The sequence below is a fragment of the Zonotrichia leucophrys genome, chromosome 1A (assembly GCF_028769735.1).
Source record: "Zonotrichia leucophrys gambelii isolate GWCS_2022_RI chromosome 1A, RI_Zleu_2.0, whole genome shotgun sequence".
In the NCBI taxonomy this organism is placed as follows: domain Eukaryota; kingdom Metazoa; phylum Chordata; class Aves; order Passeriformes; family Passerellidae; genus Zonotrichia; species Zonotrichia leucophrys.
The window spans coordinates 16567015-16584930 of NC_088170.1; the positions used below are offsets into that span (position 1 = coordinate 16567015).

The 17916-nt window shown below is 39.6% G+C and overlaps 1 protein-coding gene across 1 annotated transcript; it reads left to right on the forward strand.

Moving 5' to 3' along the window:
• Positions 1 to 221: 221 nt before the first annotated feature.
• On the forward strand, positions 222 to 17029 carry LOC135442211 (patatin-like phospholipase domain-containing protein 2). Its single transcript, XM_064701750.1, has 9 exons — positions 222 to 479; positions 5124 to 5356; positions 5720 to 5785; positions 8445 to 8654; positions 9733 to 9793; positions 11924 to 12142; positions 12460 to 12592; positions 13782 to 13898; positions 14974 to 17029. The coding sequence occupies exons 1-9, from the start codon at positions 293 to 295 to the stop codon at positions 15263 to 15265; spliced, it is 1518 nt and encodes a 505-aa protein (XP_064557820.1). The 5' UTR covers positions 222 to 292; the 3' UTR covers positions 15266 to 17029.
• The last annotated feature ends 887 nt before the right edge of the window (positions 17030 to 17916 follow it).

The following is a 17916-nucleotide window of genomic DNA, read 5'->3' on the forward strand; positions in this document are numbered from 1 at the left end:
CGGGCGATGCGGGACCCAGAGCACGGATCGCACCGCGGATCGCACCGCGCCTACACAGGACGGGGGCGCGAGGAGGCGGGGCCTAATTTGCATCTGCCCTCTGGTTGGCTGGGGGCGCCTTGTGCCACCGAGCGGCGGCTCGGGATTGGCTGCGGCGCGGCCGGCGGCAGGGGCGCGGCCGCCGTGCAACGCTAGGGGCGGTCGTACCGGGTGCGCTCAGTCGCCGGGCAGCGGCCACCGCCACCGGAGCGCTCCGTCCCCGCCGGCCCCAGCGCGCGTCCCGCCGGCGACCATGCTGGACCGCGAGGGCGGCTGGAGCGTGTCCTTCGCCGGCTGCGGCTTCCTGGGCGTCTACCACATCGGCGCCGCCACCTGCCTGCAGGAGCGCGCCCCGCACGTCATCCGCGACGCGCGGCACATCTACGGCGCCTCCGCCGGGGCGCTCGCCGGCGCCGTCCTCGTCGGAGGCGGCTCTCTGGGTCAGCGGCGGGGCCGGGGGGAGCGGGGCGAGGCGGGCGGCAGGGGAGGGCCAGGTGCGGCAGACAGGGCCCGGTGCGGCGCGGGGGGGCGGGCGCCGCACCGGGGTCGGGCCGCGGGGTTCGCCGGGCCGGGCCGGCTCCGATTCTCTGCTTCTCTTCATCCCTAAAACGTGTGCCCGTGGGTGGAATTACATCCGAGCGGGGTCCGTGGCGCAGGGAATGGTGCTGGCGATGCCCGGTCCGATCGCACACTCGCGCAGCCGGAAGGTCGGAGCTCCTCCCGTGCGTGTCCCCCTGAGGGGCTGCTCTCGCCGCGCCGTCCAAAGTCCGGGAGTTACCTGGGAGAGCGGGAGGCGGCCGAGCCCTCACACCCTCAGAGCCAGTGGCCAGCCCCGCCGTCAGCTGTAAACAAAGTGTTTGCGTTGTTGGGAAACGGAGCATCTATCTCCCTGCACGTGAAGTGCCGGGCAGCTTTATCTTGCTTCCTCCAAAGCTGCTCCTTTCTGGGGTAAGGCTAAGGGAGTTAAGGTCAGGGCTTAGGTTAGCTTTAACGTGCTTTTCTCTCTAATCTGGGCACGGTATATGTTGCAAAGGTCGCTTAGGTGTATGGTTCAAAACAGTAGATTGATTAAAATCACTGATTTTAATTGTCATTTAAACAATAGAGGTAATCTTGTGTTGTGTTTATGCCGGATTAAAGATGTTAGTTTGAAAAAGAATGTAGTGTGCTTTGTGAAATACTCACCTATTTTCTAGCAGTATGAAAAATACACCTTACTTTTACGTACTCAGGACTCATGAATATACATTTTTCTAATGAATTAAACTTGATAAAAGCTATCAATATATCGAGGTGTTTAGGAAAAGCAGCAGGATTACAGTTTAAGAAAATATATGAAATATTTGAAATGGTTTTCTTTCTAAACTAAAGGAATCCACTGAGTAACGCTTGTCTAGTTCATTACTCCATACTGATTGCTTTTTGCTAGCAGCAACCTTGACTAGTTTAGAACTAGAGGATTTTGCCAATTCAGATTTCATCTTAGGAGGAGAACAATGAGTACCTCTTTTGAATTTAGAGAGGTTTGTGGGTTTTGCTTTTAAATTTCCAAGGAAAAAATCCGCTGACAGAAACAAACAGAAATTCTCTGTAAGTAAGGAGAGCAATGCTTATCCCTGCTGCTTTAGCTCCTGAGCTCTAGCACATAAGCTTAATTTCTTCAAAGCTTTAGCAGTAAACTTATGCTGCTTAATTTCATTTTGCTGTAAGGTCCAAACATGACACACTTGAGTTATTATGAGCCTGCTATTAGCTTTTGAAACAAATCATATTTTTCCCCAATAGCTGGTATTTTTAGAACATACCAAGTTTTAAGTCTTAAGTCATTGTAAATGATTTGAGAAGGAAGCGGTCTTAAATATTTGAAGCACTCTTGAGCCCAGAAAACGTATATTGTTTATTTCTCAGTATGAGTTAATAACAGCTTTTAAATGGTTTAGCACTTTAATAATTAAGAGTTGTAGATTTCAAACTATTACCTTTCCCAGTTATTACCAATCTCATATGTCAACTGAGATATCTGATTTTCTCTATAATGGAATTTGTATGTGGTCACTGTCCAAGGTAGCAGATTCCATGGGCAAGTGTTTTTCTACTGGGGGAAAAAACCCAAACAAAGGCGTCATTTGCAAAATAATTCAAAACAACCTACATTCTAAAATCTGTGAATTGCTGTAAATTGACAAAACTAATAAGGTACTCCCATGCTTATTCTCTGAGTTTCTAGCTGCTGTGTTTTGTTAGCTTGTGTGGAAGCAGAGGATGGTAAATAAGCTGTAAAGAAACTCTGTTTTACAGTGATAATAAGATATATTTTGTGAGTTTGTATCGTATGCCTCTCTTACTCTGATGTACATTAATGTGCAGTATTTGTGGTTCCTGCAGCTGGAGGTGTTAACAAGTCTTGTGTTTTTTTATCTCAGTTGCATTTTCCTGTGGGTAGACAGAGCCCAGCTCTTCCTAGAGCTGAGAGGAACAATGAGAGGCAGCAGGCACAAGCTGGAACCCGGTGCATTCAGATGAGGTGTAAGGAAGTTGCCATGAGAGTGGTAAAATAGTAGAACAGCTTCCCAGAGAGGTTGTGGGATCTCCACACTTGGAGATGTTTGGGGTTTGCCAGGACCCAGGCCTGAGCTGGTCTGTGTGCTAGTGCAAATCTGTGAGCAGAGGTTGTGGCTGAAATCTAAGTGCTGATTTAATTTCTTACAGCCTTGCAGCCAGATGTTTTAAGTGAAGGGTTTTCTCTTTGACTCAGATTGCCTGCTGGATAGGTGGGGACTGTGTGGAACTTCAAAAGTGGATAAATACAAACATTCTTCTCATGAATGGAGAAGAAAAGTGTACTTTTCTGGACTGACAAAGAGATGTCTGTCATTAAATTTGGGGGAGATTGGGAAGCTTAGCCGTGAGTGTTGTTTTGAGGATGAAGTGCATTCCAAACTGGAATGTTAAAGTTGCACTCCCTGGGTGTCCTGGAGATCTGGTATTTTGATGGTGCTGTGATCATCCATTCCAGTGAGGCACTTAGAGAGAGCAGGTTTAGTGCAGGCTGCAAATACAATGGCAGCTTTTACTCAGGGAAATGAATGGTTAACAAACAATTGAAAATCAGAATGTAGAACTATAACAGGAAACAGTTCCATTTATTAGGAATATTAATTTCTTTAGCTCTCCTGTGTTTCAAAAATAAAACAGATGGACCAAGACCTGTCTGAAATCCCAGTTTGACTTGAGCTCTATCCATTAGTCCCTTTTGGAGAAGTTCCTGTTTTGGAATACACCAGCCTAAGAGGTAACTGTATTTTAGTCCTGTTGGAAAGGAAGGGAGAAGGAAAAGAAGTTGGACTACTTTGAAAAGAAGTTGGACTACTACTATTTTGTTGAATTATTAACAGAAAGCTTTCTAAATTTTCATGTTTAATCACATACTCTTAGATAGAAGTTCTCCTTTTTTGTTTTTTCTTTTTTCTCCCCTTGATTTGGAGCCCTTCCAGGGTTTAAAATATGTTACAATAAACAAAATCTGTCAGCTTTTTTTTTCCTATGAGCAACTTTGAGCATAGAAAATCTTGTATGTGGAGACAATGGGTAACTTCTAAATCAAATTGTATGTGTTGGTTTGTATTTTAGAAAAATCAAGTGACTTGCTTGGTGCATAAGCTTTCCAAAGTATTTATTTTGGAAATTGTAATTATTGCATATGCTCCAAGACTGCTCTTCCTGGCCAGAGTTATGGTAGTTCAGTATCTCAGGCTCCTACAGTGTGGCTATTTTTAGAAAGTTTAGAAGACTGAGCATAGCTAAATGAAAAAAAGGAGTTGATCATGAGTATCTGGATGCAGGGAAAATTAGAACTGCTAGAACTGCCTGATTCTGCTTTTGGAAGCAAGTTTGTCACTGGTCAGAGTGTGACTTGTGCAATTTTTTTATTTGTGTGTAAAATGTGTTTTAGTAAGATAAACATGTATTTAACCATGAACAGTGAGCTGTGTCTAAATTGTTTTCTGTCTTCTGGGGTGGGGTTGGTGTTGGTCTACCTGTGTCAGTGGATCTGTGGCCCAGGATTTCCCTCTGTGAGGATGGAATGAAACAATTGAAGTGGTAAAAACAAAGTGTGTCTGATACCTCAGATTTTGTATAGATGCTCTTTTGGACATAGACTCTTGGTTGAGAATGATAAATGTTTAGTTACTGCTGATTGAGAGGGGAATAACATTGTAGAAATGTAATATTTCTGGAAATTAATCTGTGCTCAAAGGCTTAAGCAGAGTTGTTTCCAGTGCAGTGCTCACATTTGAACTGATAAATTTAATTTATCTGTTCTAGCAAGCTCAAGCATGTAAGTTCTGAAAATATTTTTAGAATCCTATCACTCAGGTTGATAAGGTGTTACTTTGAGCTTCCCACCCTCTCCTTTACCAAACGGACAAGCAATTTCCTCAAAGTGTGTCCTGGAGAAATGTGACAGTCTAAGTTCAAACAAACCATTGCAGGTGGATGAGTTGGTCTTCCTCCTGTGACTAAATGTTGAGAAGATTTGAGTGTTAATCAGGGACAGTCCTGTCTTCTATAGGGCTTTGAAGTTCCCAAACATAGATTTAATTGGAGAAAAGATTATGTATCTGTTACTGTAAAAATGCACCTACCTGGCATTCCTACCAGATCACACTTCATGCTCCCTTTAGTGTGTTTTTGTATCAATGAGGAAAAATTGTGCCCTGAAACCTTAAGTTCTGTTCATCTTTTTATTTTTTTCCCCTCAAAAAATGCGTTACTGGAATGATTAATTCCTAATGCAGGTGTCTCATATGGGTACTTTACACTTAGAATCTACATCTTAATGACATATTAGTAGCTTAATCTTCACCAAGAGATCTTTTTGAAAGTTTAATTTTTTTTTTTTTTTTTGTCTCTCAGAAAACTCCTAAACTCCCTAACCATGTTGGGGAGTTACTTAATCTGTTAAAAAGCTCTTGCATTTTCGTTCTAGTACTAAGAGAGATAAGTTGGAGCTCTAGATATGCTTTATTAGTCCAAATGTGGGTTGTGTTTCTGCTGTTAAATGCAATGTATTTTCTTTCCAGCTCAGGCTTGTGCAGATGTTCTGGCATTAGCCAAAGAAGCTAGAAAGCGAAATCTGGGTCCTCTTCATCCTTCCTTTAATGTGATAAAGATAATAAGAGATGGGCTGATGAGAAATCTCCCAGAAAACACGCACCAGTTGTCATCAGGCAGACTGTGTATTTCACTAACCAGAGTATCAGATGGCAAGAATGCCTTGATATCTAACTTTAACTCTAAAGAAGAAGTTATACAGGTATGTTTCTTTTTGGCAACTTTTAGAAACTTCTATACTTATTTAATTCTATACTTACTTTAGAAACTTCTTTCTGCTTTAAACATTTCAGATATTCTTACTCTGACAGTGTTTTAAAGAGGAATTCAAGCATTTTTTAAACCAGATTCATGTACTGCTTTCCTAGTCATTGTGTCTGTGAACTGTTTTAGGGAGGAGGTGCAAGGGATAAAAAAGTCATAAAAAAGGAAAAATGCCTTAAAAGTGCAGTGCATCTAATGAAACTATAGTCTGAGCTAATAAGAATTTATTTTATAAAGATAAATGTTTATGTCAATAATGGAACAGTTAACATTTAATTTTTATGGTCTCATTTTCTTACAGGCTTTAATCTGTAGTTCATTTGTTCCTATTTATTGTGGTCTCATTCCACCATCGTTTAGAGGTGTGGTAAGTCTCTATTGTTAAGATTTAAAAATAGTTCTAGCTATTCTAAAAAGAGTGCATGTGGGGTTTTTTGTTACCCTACTGTAAGGTAAATAACATCATCATTGCTTCTAGTTCTGTAGCTGTAACAACTTTCCAAAAAAAGACAGGAGCACTGAATGTGTGGAAGATATTACGTGTATTTTAACACGTGTTTAACACACTTATTGTCTCTCTGTCCCTCCTCTGCCCAGTAAAATTCATTAATAAAACAAAGATATAATATAATGAATATGTAACCTGTGGATCAAATATTTATTGAAGGAAGTGATGCTCTTTCACCTGCACAAATTTACAGGAAGAGTCACCTAAAATTTTTGAAAAAAATGTCTCGTAATATAGTTTATTGTGTATCTTCCTGTTCTGCCTGTAGGGATATCTGCCTTACTACTGGAATAAAAGTTCTGTGTTCAGTTAGGTGCAGACAAAGCTTTCCATTGCCATCTGGCATTTGTATTCAGTGTAAGAAAGCTTACTTTTTAGAGGCAAAATATCCGTATATTAGTATGTTCTATTGCTTCCCAGGAACTGCTGGTCACAAAGCCTCTTAATACTTAGTGGCTGTACTGGGCTCTCTAAAATCCCCTGTTTAAGAGACAAAAACTGCAGGAAAGTTGGCATGGGTTGTTGTAGGTGTTATAATTACAGGTCTGGAAGCAGATCTGCATTTCAAATCAAGGCAGTGACATCAGTGCCTTTTTGTTACCCTGTTCTATTCCCTTACATTTGCTTTCTCTCCAACTCTGGTGCTCTTTGCACAAGGAGAAGTGAAGGAAGAAAGAAAAATTTATATGTCTGATTACACACTGTTCTCAATGCGATTTGCAAGTATTAAAAGGTCAATAATGGATGTGAAATGTTTTTGTGGTTTTTATTTTTTTTCTTCATGCAGAAATTTAAGCAAAAGTGATTAGAACTGTATAGGGATTTTCTTTATCTGTACTTCTAAACCTTGTATGTCTCCTTAAACTCTTCCAGATTAAAGGTGTTATGAAAACAGGACGTTGGACTACATCCAAGGTTTAGGTGGATCCAGGCTAATCTGGCTGTTCAGTTCTTGTCACCAGACAACAATGTTATTTTAAAAGACTTAGTTCAGAGTACAAAAACATACAAGGGATGTTTTATTTGGCCATATTTTGAGGAAAGAAAGGCATAATTCTATTATTTTAATCTTTGCAATTATTTTGAGATGATTTTAATGCTTAGGAGGCATTTTTTGATGTAACTTGGTAAGAATACCACAGTTACATATGCTTGGCATGACTCCTATAGGCTTAAGCGCAACAAAATGTCAAAAATGTAAACTTTGGGGCATTTTGCTGTTTACTGCTTGGGATTCCTGCCTATATACTGTAAAACAAAGGCTTAAAGATAACATTTAAAAGGTGTATCTAACTGCCAATTCAAAAGCTTCTGGGTGTGGTGGCTTTCATTTGGTTTTTTACTCTTTCAAACACAGTAGTGGTTTTAGATTTAGAAAATGACGTGGAGGAACAGCTGAGCAGGTACTCCAAATCATGAAAATCATTTAGATCAGTAGAACAGCGACTCAGATATGTGCTTCCTACTTCCACCTTTTAATAATTTCATGAGAAGGGTCGTCCTTTGCCAGACCTGCTGTATTTTGTTTATGTCACGAAGGACTTGGGGATTTCACTTGTACTTTAGTAATTGCTTTACACACCTAAAGTTGGGCAGGAGCTGCATGCTGCTGGGTCCAGAGGGTATCCTGGGAAGCTGACAGGCCATGAGCTGCCCTCTTCCTCATTCCTAATGTGTTCCTCAGAAATTCCTAATGCGTTTCTTAGAATGGTCAGGGCCTGAGTATCAGGGCAGCTGAAATTGATAATCCAGGTTGCTCCTGCAAATCAATGCTCTGTTACATTTATGTTTGACAAGGACCTACAGTTTTGGGTTGCTGCCCTTTTAGGAAGGAGGAAGATGCAGCCTCTGAACCAGCAAAGCTGGTGGTGTGGGGACAAACCAGTTCCCTGTGGCCCACTGGAAAGCTGGCTGCTGTGAGTGAGTGGAGGGGGCTGTCTGTACCACTAGACAGTAGTTACCCAAAACAGAGCACTTTGGGGCTTGGATCTTAAAATGTCTAAGGTGGTGATGTATTAAAACTATAGAAATGAGTGATTCAGTGTGAAGGAGACAAAAGCAGAACCTGAAGCTTGCACACGAAGCACAACAGGTGTCTGTGACTTGGCAATGTTTCTGAAGCACTGTCCATTTTTACTCACACTTTCCTTATGTCCAAATCTTTTTTGATGCTTTTCTATCAAATTCTAATTATGAAGAGTACTTTCAAGTTAGAATGGTTTAGTATCTTGGAACTTGAACTTTGAAGCATGGAGCTGCTTCTCTCTGCGAGTTGTGTAGGATTATCATCTTTAAAAAACATATTGAAAAACCGAAAGGGAATATGCTTGCACTGCCTATGGAACTATAGGTAGGAATGTTTATTTGCTTTAGAGAACAGATCATGCCACTCAAAATGTTTAGCTTGGGAGCACCAGGCTGAAGCTAGAGCTTTAAGTGCTGTTTCATTGTTGCATGGGGGACTGATGCTCTGACATTGCCAGCCCTTGAGATTTGTTGTTTCTGCTCCTTTTTGTAGCGCTACGTGGACGGAGGAATCAGTGACAACTTGCCTCACTATGAGTGTAAGAACACCATCACCGTGTCCCCTTTTGCTGGGGAGTGTGACATCTGTCCCAAGGGCAAGTCAGCCAACTTCCATGAGATGAACGTGACCAACACCAGCATTCAGTTCAGCCTGGGCAACCTTTACCGCTTAACACAGGCACTCTTTCCACCTGAACCCAAGGTCAGCCCCTGCCTTCCTTTGCTTCATCTCTCCACATGAAAGCTTTTGCAGAAAGTTGCAGTGTCTTAGCTTTTCATCCAGTCACATAAACTTCTCTGTGGATGTATCTTGTTTCTATTATTTCATGTTTTGTTTATGTCCTCCTTGGTTTTAGTCTCTCTTAGACTAAAAATGCATATCCAGCTACTGGCTTTCAGTATTTATTTGGGAATTGTCACAGGATTCTATCATAAAATCAACACTGGGAAATGAACTACTGTCAGTTTGTAGTCCTTAAATGTTTGCCTGCTAAGTAATTAGAAGAAGTTCTAAAGTTTCATGGTTTTGTAAAGATCTTAAATAATACTTGTCACAGGCAAGTTGCCTTTAAACTTTGCTTATTGCTGTTAGTTGCAGAGCTGAAGAGGGAAATGCTCTTGAATTGCTGTTGTGAAAATTGGAAAAATTAAAAAATAAAACCAGACCTTTTCAACTGGCTTGGGATATAGTACAGCAAAGAAGCATTTTTCTGACTGCTGCAGATATATTTAAACTGCAGGCTTTTTGACCACTTCAAGACAAATTCTAAATTCTACTAATGCAGGCTTTATTTTTTTTTCTTCTACTAGTACCCTTGTGTATGTGAGCTGGTATTGCATTTGGTAAAAGATATTTTCATATTAAAGATAAGTCTGAGCCTGAGCATCAGAATTGCACAGCTGATTTTTCAAAGCTTTGGGAAGTAAGAAGCACTGGGAGGGAATGAGGGGAATTGACACACTCCAAATGCCCTGTTTCATTGCTGCTAGCAGCTTCTGAAGAGCTAATCAAGGAAACAAGAGGGAAGTCTTCCAAACTGTGGGAATGCCATCATTCCGTGCATCTTTAACAGCTGAAAGTTAAGTTAATATACACAATCACTTATTCATCATCACAGTAGCCATATTAACCTGAATCTGCTGTATTCCAGCAATTTTAAGGTAGCTTTTTTTCTTACAGTAGTGGAAGGTGGAGGAAAGTGGCTCTTTATTCTGCAAACTGTTGATCTGAAGTTGAAATTTCTTTTTATTTGTCTGACTCATTTACTCTATATTTCCAGGTGCTTGGAGAGATCTGTGAGCAGGGATATTTGGATGCTCTTAAATTCCTGAAGGAGAATGGTATGTTAAACTTTCAGCTAATTACTGATTATATGGTCTTAATCTAAGTTTAAAAAACAAACAAAAAACCCCAGACCAAAACAAACAAAAAGAGTGAGAGGGTTGTGTGTAGCTGAGAAGGGGGTTGGTCTTTGAGAATTTTAGAAGGATCTTGATAGTTTCATTCTTGTAGAAATGCAACAGTTATAGTTCATCTGAGGTCAACTGTGGTGCACAAAAATTGAACTTTCAGAGTTTCATCAAATCTGTGTGAAGTAAATGTTAAGTGAAATTTCCAAAGAATTCCAGTTCTAGGCAAATCATTTTATTACTTGGCTTTATCTTAATTGTGCAGGATGGGTATAGGCTACTGCTTCCCACTCCTCTGAAACCTGTATCTTCTATTACCTCCACTCTGTTGTTATCCAAGTGATTTTCTGGTAGTCCAGAAGTGGGAGCTGGCTAACAACAATAAAAACTCTGTTACAGACAAAGCCTCTGGGTGAGACAAGACTTTAGAAGATGACAACTTATAATGGAGCAGTTGTTGACACCCAGATAAGTTTAGGAAGAAGAATTACGAGTTCTGCTACTCTACTCCTAGAATTCTAATAACATGTTTTATATTGATAAATATTGTTGCTCTGCAAGCTTTGAGACAAACAAGTTGAAAACAGTAACTTGATATTAGGATGAAGTTAACCATGTGTTATATGTGCCTGGGCCCTGTAGTCTTTGGATGCAGAAGCAAATTGGTACTGGGTCAGATCACAGGAATGAGAATAGAAATAAGACTTTTGCCCTATTACAGAAAGTACCAGCTGCAGGATGTGAGCAGTCATTGATGTACTCTGCTGATGCCTGGTTACTGAATATTCAAGTTGTCTTGAAACAATTCTCTCACTGAAGAACATCACAGTTCTGCTTAAGAGCTTGATTTTCTATAATGTTATTATTATGGGTTGTTATTATTATTATTTAATGAGAAAGTCTTGCTTTGTAGCTTTTACAACACGATTAAAAGCACAAACTCTACAAAGAGCCTCTGGTCTGAGGTTGTCTGTGCTGAGCTGGGTTCTGTTGCTGTCCTGCACCCACAGGTTGCCTGTATGCAAGTTTCCATCTGACGCTAATATCTGACATTCCTTGCAGTTCTTCCTTGGTCTCTCTGCCCCATGTTCTCTCTGTATTGCACTATTGTCCTCCTTTTCACACTGCTAATCCTGTGATCAACTTTGTTTTTATTCTGTCACAGGGTTGTTTTGCGTCGAGCTTAATCAATGATAATTATAACCCTTCCAAGGTCATTCATTATGCATCACCTTTCTTATTATTTCAGCTGTAGGAATTAATTCCCCCTCCCCATCTGTGACACTTCAAATATTTTCCTTTGCTAAATTCACTGCATGTTCTTTTGACACTTGTCTTTCACTAGTACTTGCAGTTAGGATATAGGTTCTGTTGTATGCAGGTATAGATTCTATTCAAATTTGGTAATCTTGTTTCATATGTAATTTTAAAATTGTTTCCTGGAAATCAACTGTAAATAAAATTCTTGTGTTTTTCTCTTTGTATTCGTGATCCAGTGCTTGTTTCTAAGGTAGTTATCAGTGCTATTTCTTAATTGGCACCAGTTTTGCAATGCAACCCATTTTGATTTAGATCTGTTCTTTGGATACAACTGGAAAAAATATTGTAACCTAGTTGCTTTCCTTTTCAACCCTTTTGTAGCAATGCCTCAAAGTACTCATGTCATACTTGGCATGTCAAATTTCCCAAATATATGATGTGTTTTAGGTGTTTTCTTTCAAATACATATTAAATCAGCTTTCCTCCTCTCCTTTAAATCCTTTGCTTTCTTGCAGGAACACAATTTTGGTAAATGACTCTGTGTTTCCAGGGTAGTTTCACTTAATTGTTCACTTTTTTCCTTCTCTTTAGAACCTGTTTTAAAGTAAGACCTAAACCTTCAGAAGAGCCATCACTGTGATTAAACATTTGTGGGATCCTAAGAGCCAGATGCATTTGACATGGGGTAGATGATGGTGTTCCCTCAGGATAGATCTTTGCTCAGACATACAGACTTCAGGTGCTGTACAGGAACTCAGGAGACTGTGATCAAACCTAAGTGAAAGCTCTTGACTCTTTCAGGTATTCTGAATGACTCGATTTATATCCACTTGCCCTTCACAAAAAAAAAACCCCATGAGGCTGCACAACAACACCTTGACCATGTGAAGAGAAGAAAATTGACAGAAAATAACGGAGTAGAAACTTTGAAAATGACCAGCCTAAACGATCAGCTAAAGCAAAACCCATGGCCTTTGGAGAAGAGCATATTTGAGAGTCTACCTCCCAGACTTCGTAAAGGTGCATGCTTCAGGCTGTTTCCTCTAAATCTGAGTGGCAAACTTTGACTTTTTTTTTCTTTTTTTACATTAATTCTTTGATTTATTGCTTAGGAGTTCTGGATAGTGTGTTTTGTTCCTGTGCATGAGTCTGTGTTTCCCATATTTTAAAATATCATAGAGAAAGTTTATGGTCAGAGATTAATTCTTTCATTTTCGAACTGAGCTTTATTCAGTAACACTTGATAATGTTGACTGGATATTACAAAATTCTGTGACAATTATTGAAACTGCTTTCAGATAGTAAGTAACATCTTTTCCCTAATAATTATTCTTAAGCACTGCAGGAAGCTTGTAAAGAACAGAATGGGTTCTATGCTCAGTTCTCTAAGCTGTTCCCCATGCGGGTGATATCCTACCTGATGCTGCCCTACACGCTCCCAGTGGAGTCTGCTTACTCGGTCGCTTTACGGTAAGGAAGTTGTAAAGAGCTCTTCTAGAATTATCATCATTTTGGAAATGTGCTCATTGAGAGCTTGTTCAGTGTTGGAGGCATTCTGGGATGCAATAATTCAAATAGTAACTGTCAAAATACCCATTATTTCTACCTATGTCATGCATCCTAAAGCCTATATAATCCAAGACTAGATAAATAAACATATTAAGAAACTTCTTAAATTATATATTATATAATATATACTTATATTACTAATAGCTACCTTGTAATTGCTCAAAAGAAGCAGCCTTAGTTGTGCTTTCCAGGAATGCATTCTTTACTATATTCTGCAGGGGTATCTGAACTCTCTCCATATCCTTCTTGTGCTTCTTTCTGAAGTCTGGAGTGAAATCCACTGTTTACTCACCATATAAATTCTCTTACCAGTTTTGTTTAGGTTGACTGAAAGTTGTGCTCTTGAAGTAGGGCTTAATTTGATAAGTTTCAATTCTTGTCAAGGAGAAGTTTTTCTCAATTCACCATGAATTCTAATATTTGTGCTTGCTTAAGGGAATTCCCGTGCTTGAGCAGCAGATGTCATGACTATCCTTAGAAAATCTTGAAAAATTAGTTCTGGTAATCAAATCATATAGAACTCCAGTGAAGTATTTTGTTTCCGTGCCACTGAATGTGGCACTTCCATGCCATTTTTGGTGAATGGGGACGCAGCAAGTTTCTCCAGATGTCTCTGTGGGGTTTTCCTCCTTGTCCCATGCTGATGTTCCTGACTTCTGTTAAGGGGTATCATAAAGAAAAAAAGTACAATTGGTACATTATTCTTGTTTTGCCTTCTCTTTGTTCTTTCATTATGCTTTTCTTTTGTTCTTCCTCTTCTACCTTGGTGTAAAGTGAGCAGAAAGTTCCTACCACAAAGGCCTTGAAGACAGGAATATTATGCAGGATTCCTGTGCTGGTCACAAGGGTGTGGAATGCACACACTGGTCAGCCACTGAGAGATGCAGTGATTTGTGGTGCCCCTTTTCTTAGCTTGTAGAAAAGAGGTAAAAGGGTTAGGAGGGAATTCAGGGAGAAGAAATAGACACCTTGGTTAGGGGAGTTGGTCTGGGGAGAAAAAAGCTGTTTTGGATGTGGGACAGGGTGTGTAAAAACATAACTGAGATTAAATCTCCTGCTTACAAAAGCTGTGTTTTGGTTTTGCCTGCAGGTTGGTGAACTGGTTTCCTGATATGCCTGCTGACGTTCGATGGATGCAGGAGCAGCTTTTTCGGATTGCTGCCACAGTTTATGCCCAGGCTAAAAGCAAGCTGTTCTGTACAGCCAGGTAAAGTGCAGTGCTGCTGCATGCAAATGATGCAGTTTTATAAATTCTCTATTTTTGAAATCAGGTCAAGTCTTTTCTTGAATAAGAAAAGCCAACACTAGTTGGCTTTTTAGGCATCTCACTAAGCAAAATGTAGCTCTTGGTATATATTTGCTATTCATCCTACTGTCCTCTCCTCAGTTACTTGATAGCACATGTAATCCAGTGTCTTTTCTTCGTTCTTAGTGATATTTCTGGTTCCTTTCCACAATATCTATAGGTTGGATATTAGGAAAAAAATTTTCGTAGAAAGAGTCATAAAGTTCTGGAATGGCCTGCCCAGGGAGGTGGTGGAGTCACCATCCCTGGATGTGTTTAATAAAAGACTGGATGTGGCACTCAGTGCCACGGTTTAGTTGAGGTGGTAGGGCATGGGTTGGATTCAGTGATCTTGAAGGTCTCTTCCAACCTAGTCATTCTGTGAATAAATTTGGGGATTGCCACCTTCCTGCTTTTACCCTTATTTAGCAGTCTCTCATATTCCAGTTTTACCAATCCTGAGTCTCTTAATCTGAGACAGGCTTTGGGAAGACACAGAATCACAAGTTTGTCTCAGAAATAACTTCTAAGAGGGGTTCTTCGCTCCCTGCATCACGAATAAACAGAAACGCGGCTTTCCTTGTGGAAAAGCAGCTCAAGCAGGGTTGAAGTGTCTGTGTATGGCAAGTTGAGGTATTTTTGTTTGTGAGAGGGGTTGTAGCTTGTTGTTTTGTTGGGTTTTTGTTGTTTGGAGTTGGCTTTTTTCCCCAAAAGCACTGCAAGAGAGAAGAGAAAACTTAAAAAAAGGGTGTTCTTGGCTAGAACTTCAGTTTCCTGTTTCTCAAATTGGAAAAGGCTAACCTGGTGATTCAAGTGCTGGTTTAGTGTAGACAAGTTCAGTTCCAGTTGTTCAGGTTAGTGATAACAAGCTGATTGTAAAGTGGAATGCAGAGATGGCCTTTGGGAAGGTAAACAACTGTATTTGCTATTTGTAAGCATGACAAAAATGCCTTTGAAACACTAATAATCTCCTTTTCCTTCCTTATTTTTTAAACAGGAAAGACAATTATGCATCACTAAGAAAATGTCAGACTGTCCCATCTACTGTGGAATTTCGTTCTTCATACTGCCACCTTAAAATGCCTCACTCTGCTGCACACATTGAGAGCTGGCTCTGGGAATCTTCATGCTTCATGCAGTCAGCTATGAAAAATGCTCCTGCTGATATCCAGGAGCAGTCTGACTTAAAGTCCTATCCTAATTTCCTCCCAAATCCTGATGAATCTGCATTGGAAATAGATGTTGACTCTTCCTCAGAGACAAGTTTCCAGACTGCTCCAGAGTATTAATAGGGCAGTAGATCCCACAGTTTCCAAAATTGAAATGGGGGAGAGAAAATTAAAACCTAGACCAGGGATCACTTTGTTTGTTGCCAATAAGTCTTGGGAAATTACTTGTTTACAGCTTCCTGACAAATCTGCCTTGGGACTCTTACTGTTTTAAGGATTATAAAAACAGTGGCTGCTATACTAAGTAACAGATTATAGCTCTGTTGAAGCACCAGCTCAATCAGCTCTACTAAGACTTGTAGTTAAACAGTGTCTCTCTGGAAATAAATCTTTTTAAAAATTCCTTCCAGCATAAAAATGTAAATTCTGTAAACAGGTTGTTAGACAAACCGGCATAGATAACAGAACATTTTTTAAAATGGAATTCTTAACAATATTATGTGTTAGGATTACTTTTATAGCACTTATATGAAGTTGGATTTTTACTCCCTTAAGAGGAATACACACGTGAGTTTCTTAGTGGCCTCCAGTGTCCATTTGCCTTATATTTAAACATACTGTTGTGTTTATGGAAAGTTGTCTGCAGAAGATACTGTAGGAACAATATTATTCTAGGTTGTTGTATGTACTCTGCAGTTCCTATTACCTTTTCTCTGTGTCTCTTTCTCTCCTGAAATACTTCAGGCAAAAATGGCATGAGAAATGGGACGCCTTCCCCTGAAGTGTAAACAGGTACACTTTCACACTTTCAGTGACTTCACAGGACTTTTTTTTTTTTTTTTTTTTGGAACTTAACAGAAAGGCTTAATACTTGATCAAGTATTGAAAAGTAGGTAAAATAGTGACTGTGGTTAGTAGCAAGCACTATGTGGAGAAGGTGTTAAACTTTACAGAAGATGTTAACAAAAATCAGTTTATAGCAAGTGGTGAATGATGTTTAGGTTGTCTCTCTAATTGTTGCCCCATTGTTTTGGGGGTATTTTTCCCCTCCAGTTTCAGAGATTTTTCTTTCCTTCTTTCACTTACCTCTTTTTAAAGGAAGAAAAAGAAAGGTACCCCTCCTGTCTCAGTGAGGTAGGATGACCCAAAGGAAGTTTCCCAAGACTGTCAGGCACAGCAAAAGTGTAAGGCTTGGTGGAAGTGTCAATATTCAGGGAGCTCTGCAGAGGTCTCATATAATAGGTAGAAAATTTAGCCAAATCATACCTCTGTTGAGAAATGGCAGCTTAAACCATTTCCACTACAAAGGTTCTACATGATTTTAACAAAGACAATGCATTAGTGGATGAGGGCATCTGGGAAGGAAAGTAATGTTAGGATTAATTGCTGTTCTCATGGCTTATCAGGTTTTGTACAATTTTTGAGTAGAAGGAAACAATAATGACTTTAAAGTTGATTTGCACGTTTGGGGGAGCATGTGACCTTGGGAAGCCTTTCAATCGAGAGGGAATTCTGTACAACCCAGGGAAGAGCTGCTTGAGGACCTCTTGTTCAGAGAAAGGGGGGGTTGGATTGTGATGCTCAGGAGCTGAGATATGGGAGTGTGAGCTTTGGGCGAAATGTAGCACTTGAATTGGGCCTGCCTTTCAAACAGTGTCTCAGTTGTGATTTCCCTAAGCTTGGAGTGCTGCATTTTACAATATTCAAATGGATTTTAGCTTGGGGATGAAGTGCTGAGCTCTCTATTTCCGTACTCTACAAGGCTGGTGCTACTTTACTTCAACTCTTCTGTTCATTCTTTGGGTGTATATATCATCAGATTTGCAAGAAAAAATGTTGGAATTGTTACTCTAACTACAATTAAAATATATAAGATCTGTTTGATATTGTCTTCGTTCGTTAGTTTACCAGTTTGTTTTAGAATTAAATCAGGAATGCCAAGTTTTGCTTCTGTTCTTTGTTGGAATACTTCTATTAAATACATTTAAATCAACCACTTCTACTGTTGGGCACAGCTCCCATTTTGTCTCCTTTTTCTAAAATAAAAACACAATCTCTGTTACCATGGTCTCTGAGCTTTCTTGAGTGTAATTCACCCTAGTGCAAGTTAAATGTCATTGATGGCTCTGAGGTGTTTTTTTTAATGAGTATTACTCTGAAGTTTGAGAGATGCTTGTGCATACTCTGGCTGGACCTCAGTCCAGCCAGAGTCACCTCAGTTTAAAATTTTGTGGGGTTTTTTTGTCTTTTCTTGATTTTTGATGGGATTTTTTTGCTTTCTGCAACCAGTTATTTTACAAATACCGTGTTGCATTTCAACAGAAATAATTAAAAACCAGAGAAAGTTGGGTGTGAAGGGAGAAAAAACCGGTGCATTGTTTCTGAGCTAAAACTAACTTAGCAGATAACTAAATATAAATAATAAAAACCTATTAAATAATTTGTTCTATTAAGAATAGATGTGCTAAAATATTTATTTATATTTAATACAGATATTTTAAACCACATAAAATATATCAGTAATGTAAAATATAACTAATATACAATAGCTATATTATCTATAAATATATAATACCAATATAAAAAGGACATACAGAAATAGCTAGATATAACAATTTCATGGAATGTAAAATAAATAGTAGTAGTAATAATAATAATGATAATTACAATACCAACAATTTTAAGTAATTTACAACATGAGCTTTCAGTTTCAAGTGCCCAATCTGCTTTCCCGGGTTTGGGACAAATCCCATGGGTTTGGGATGTAACGT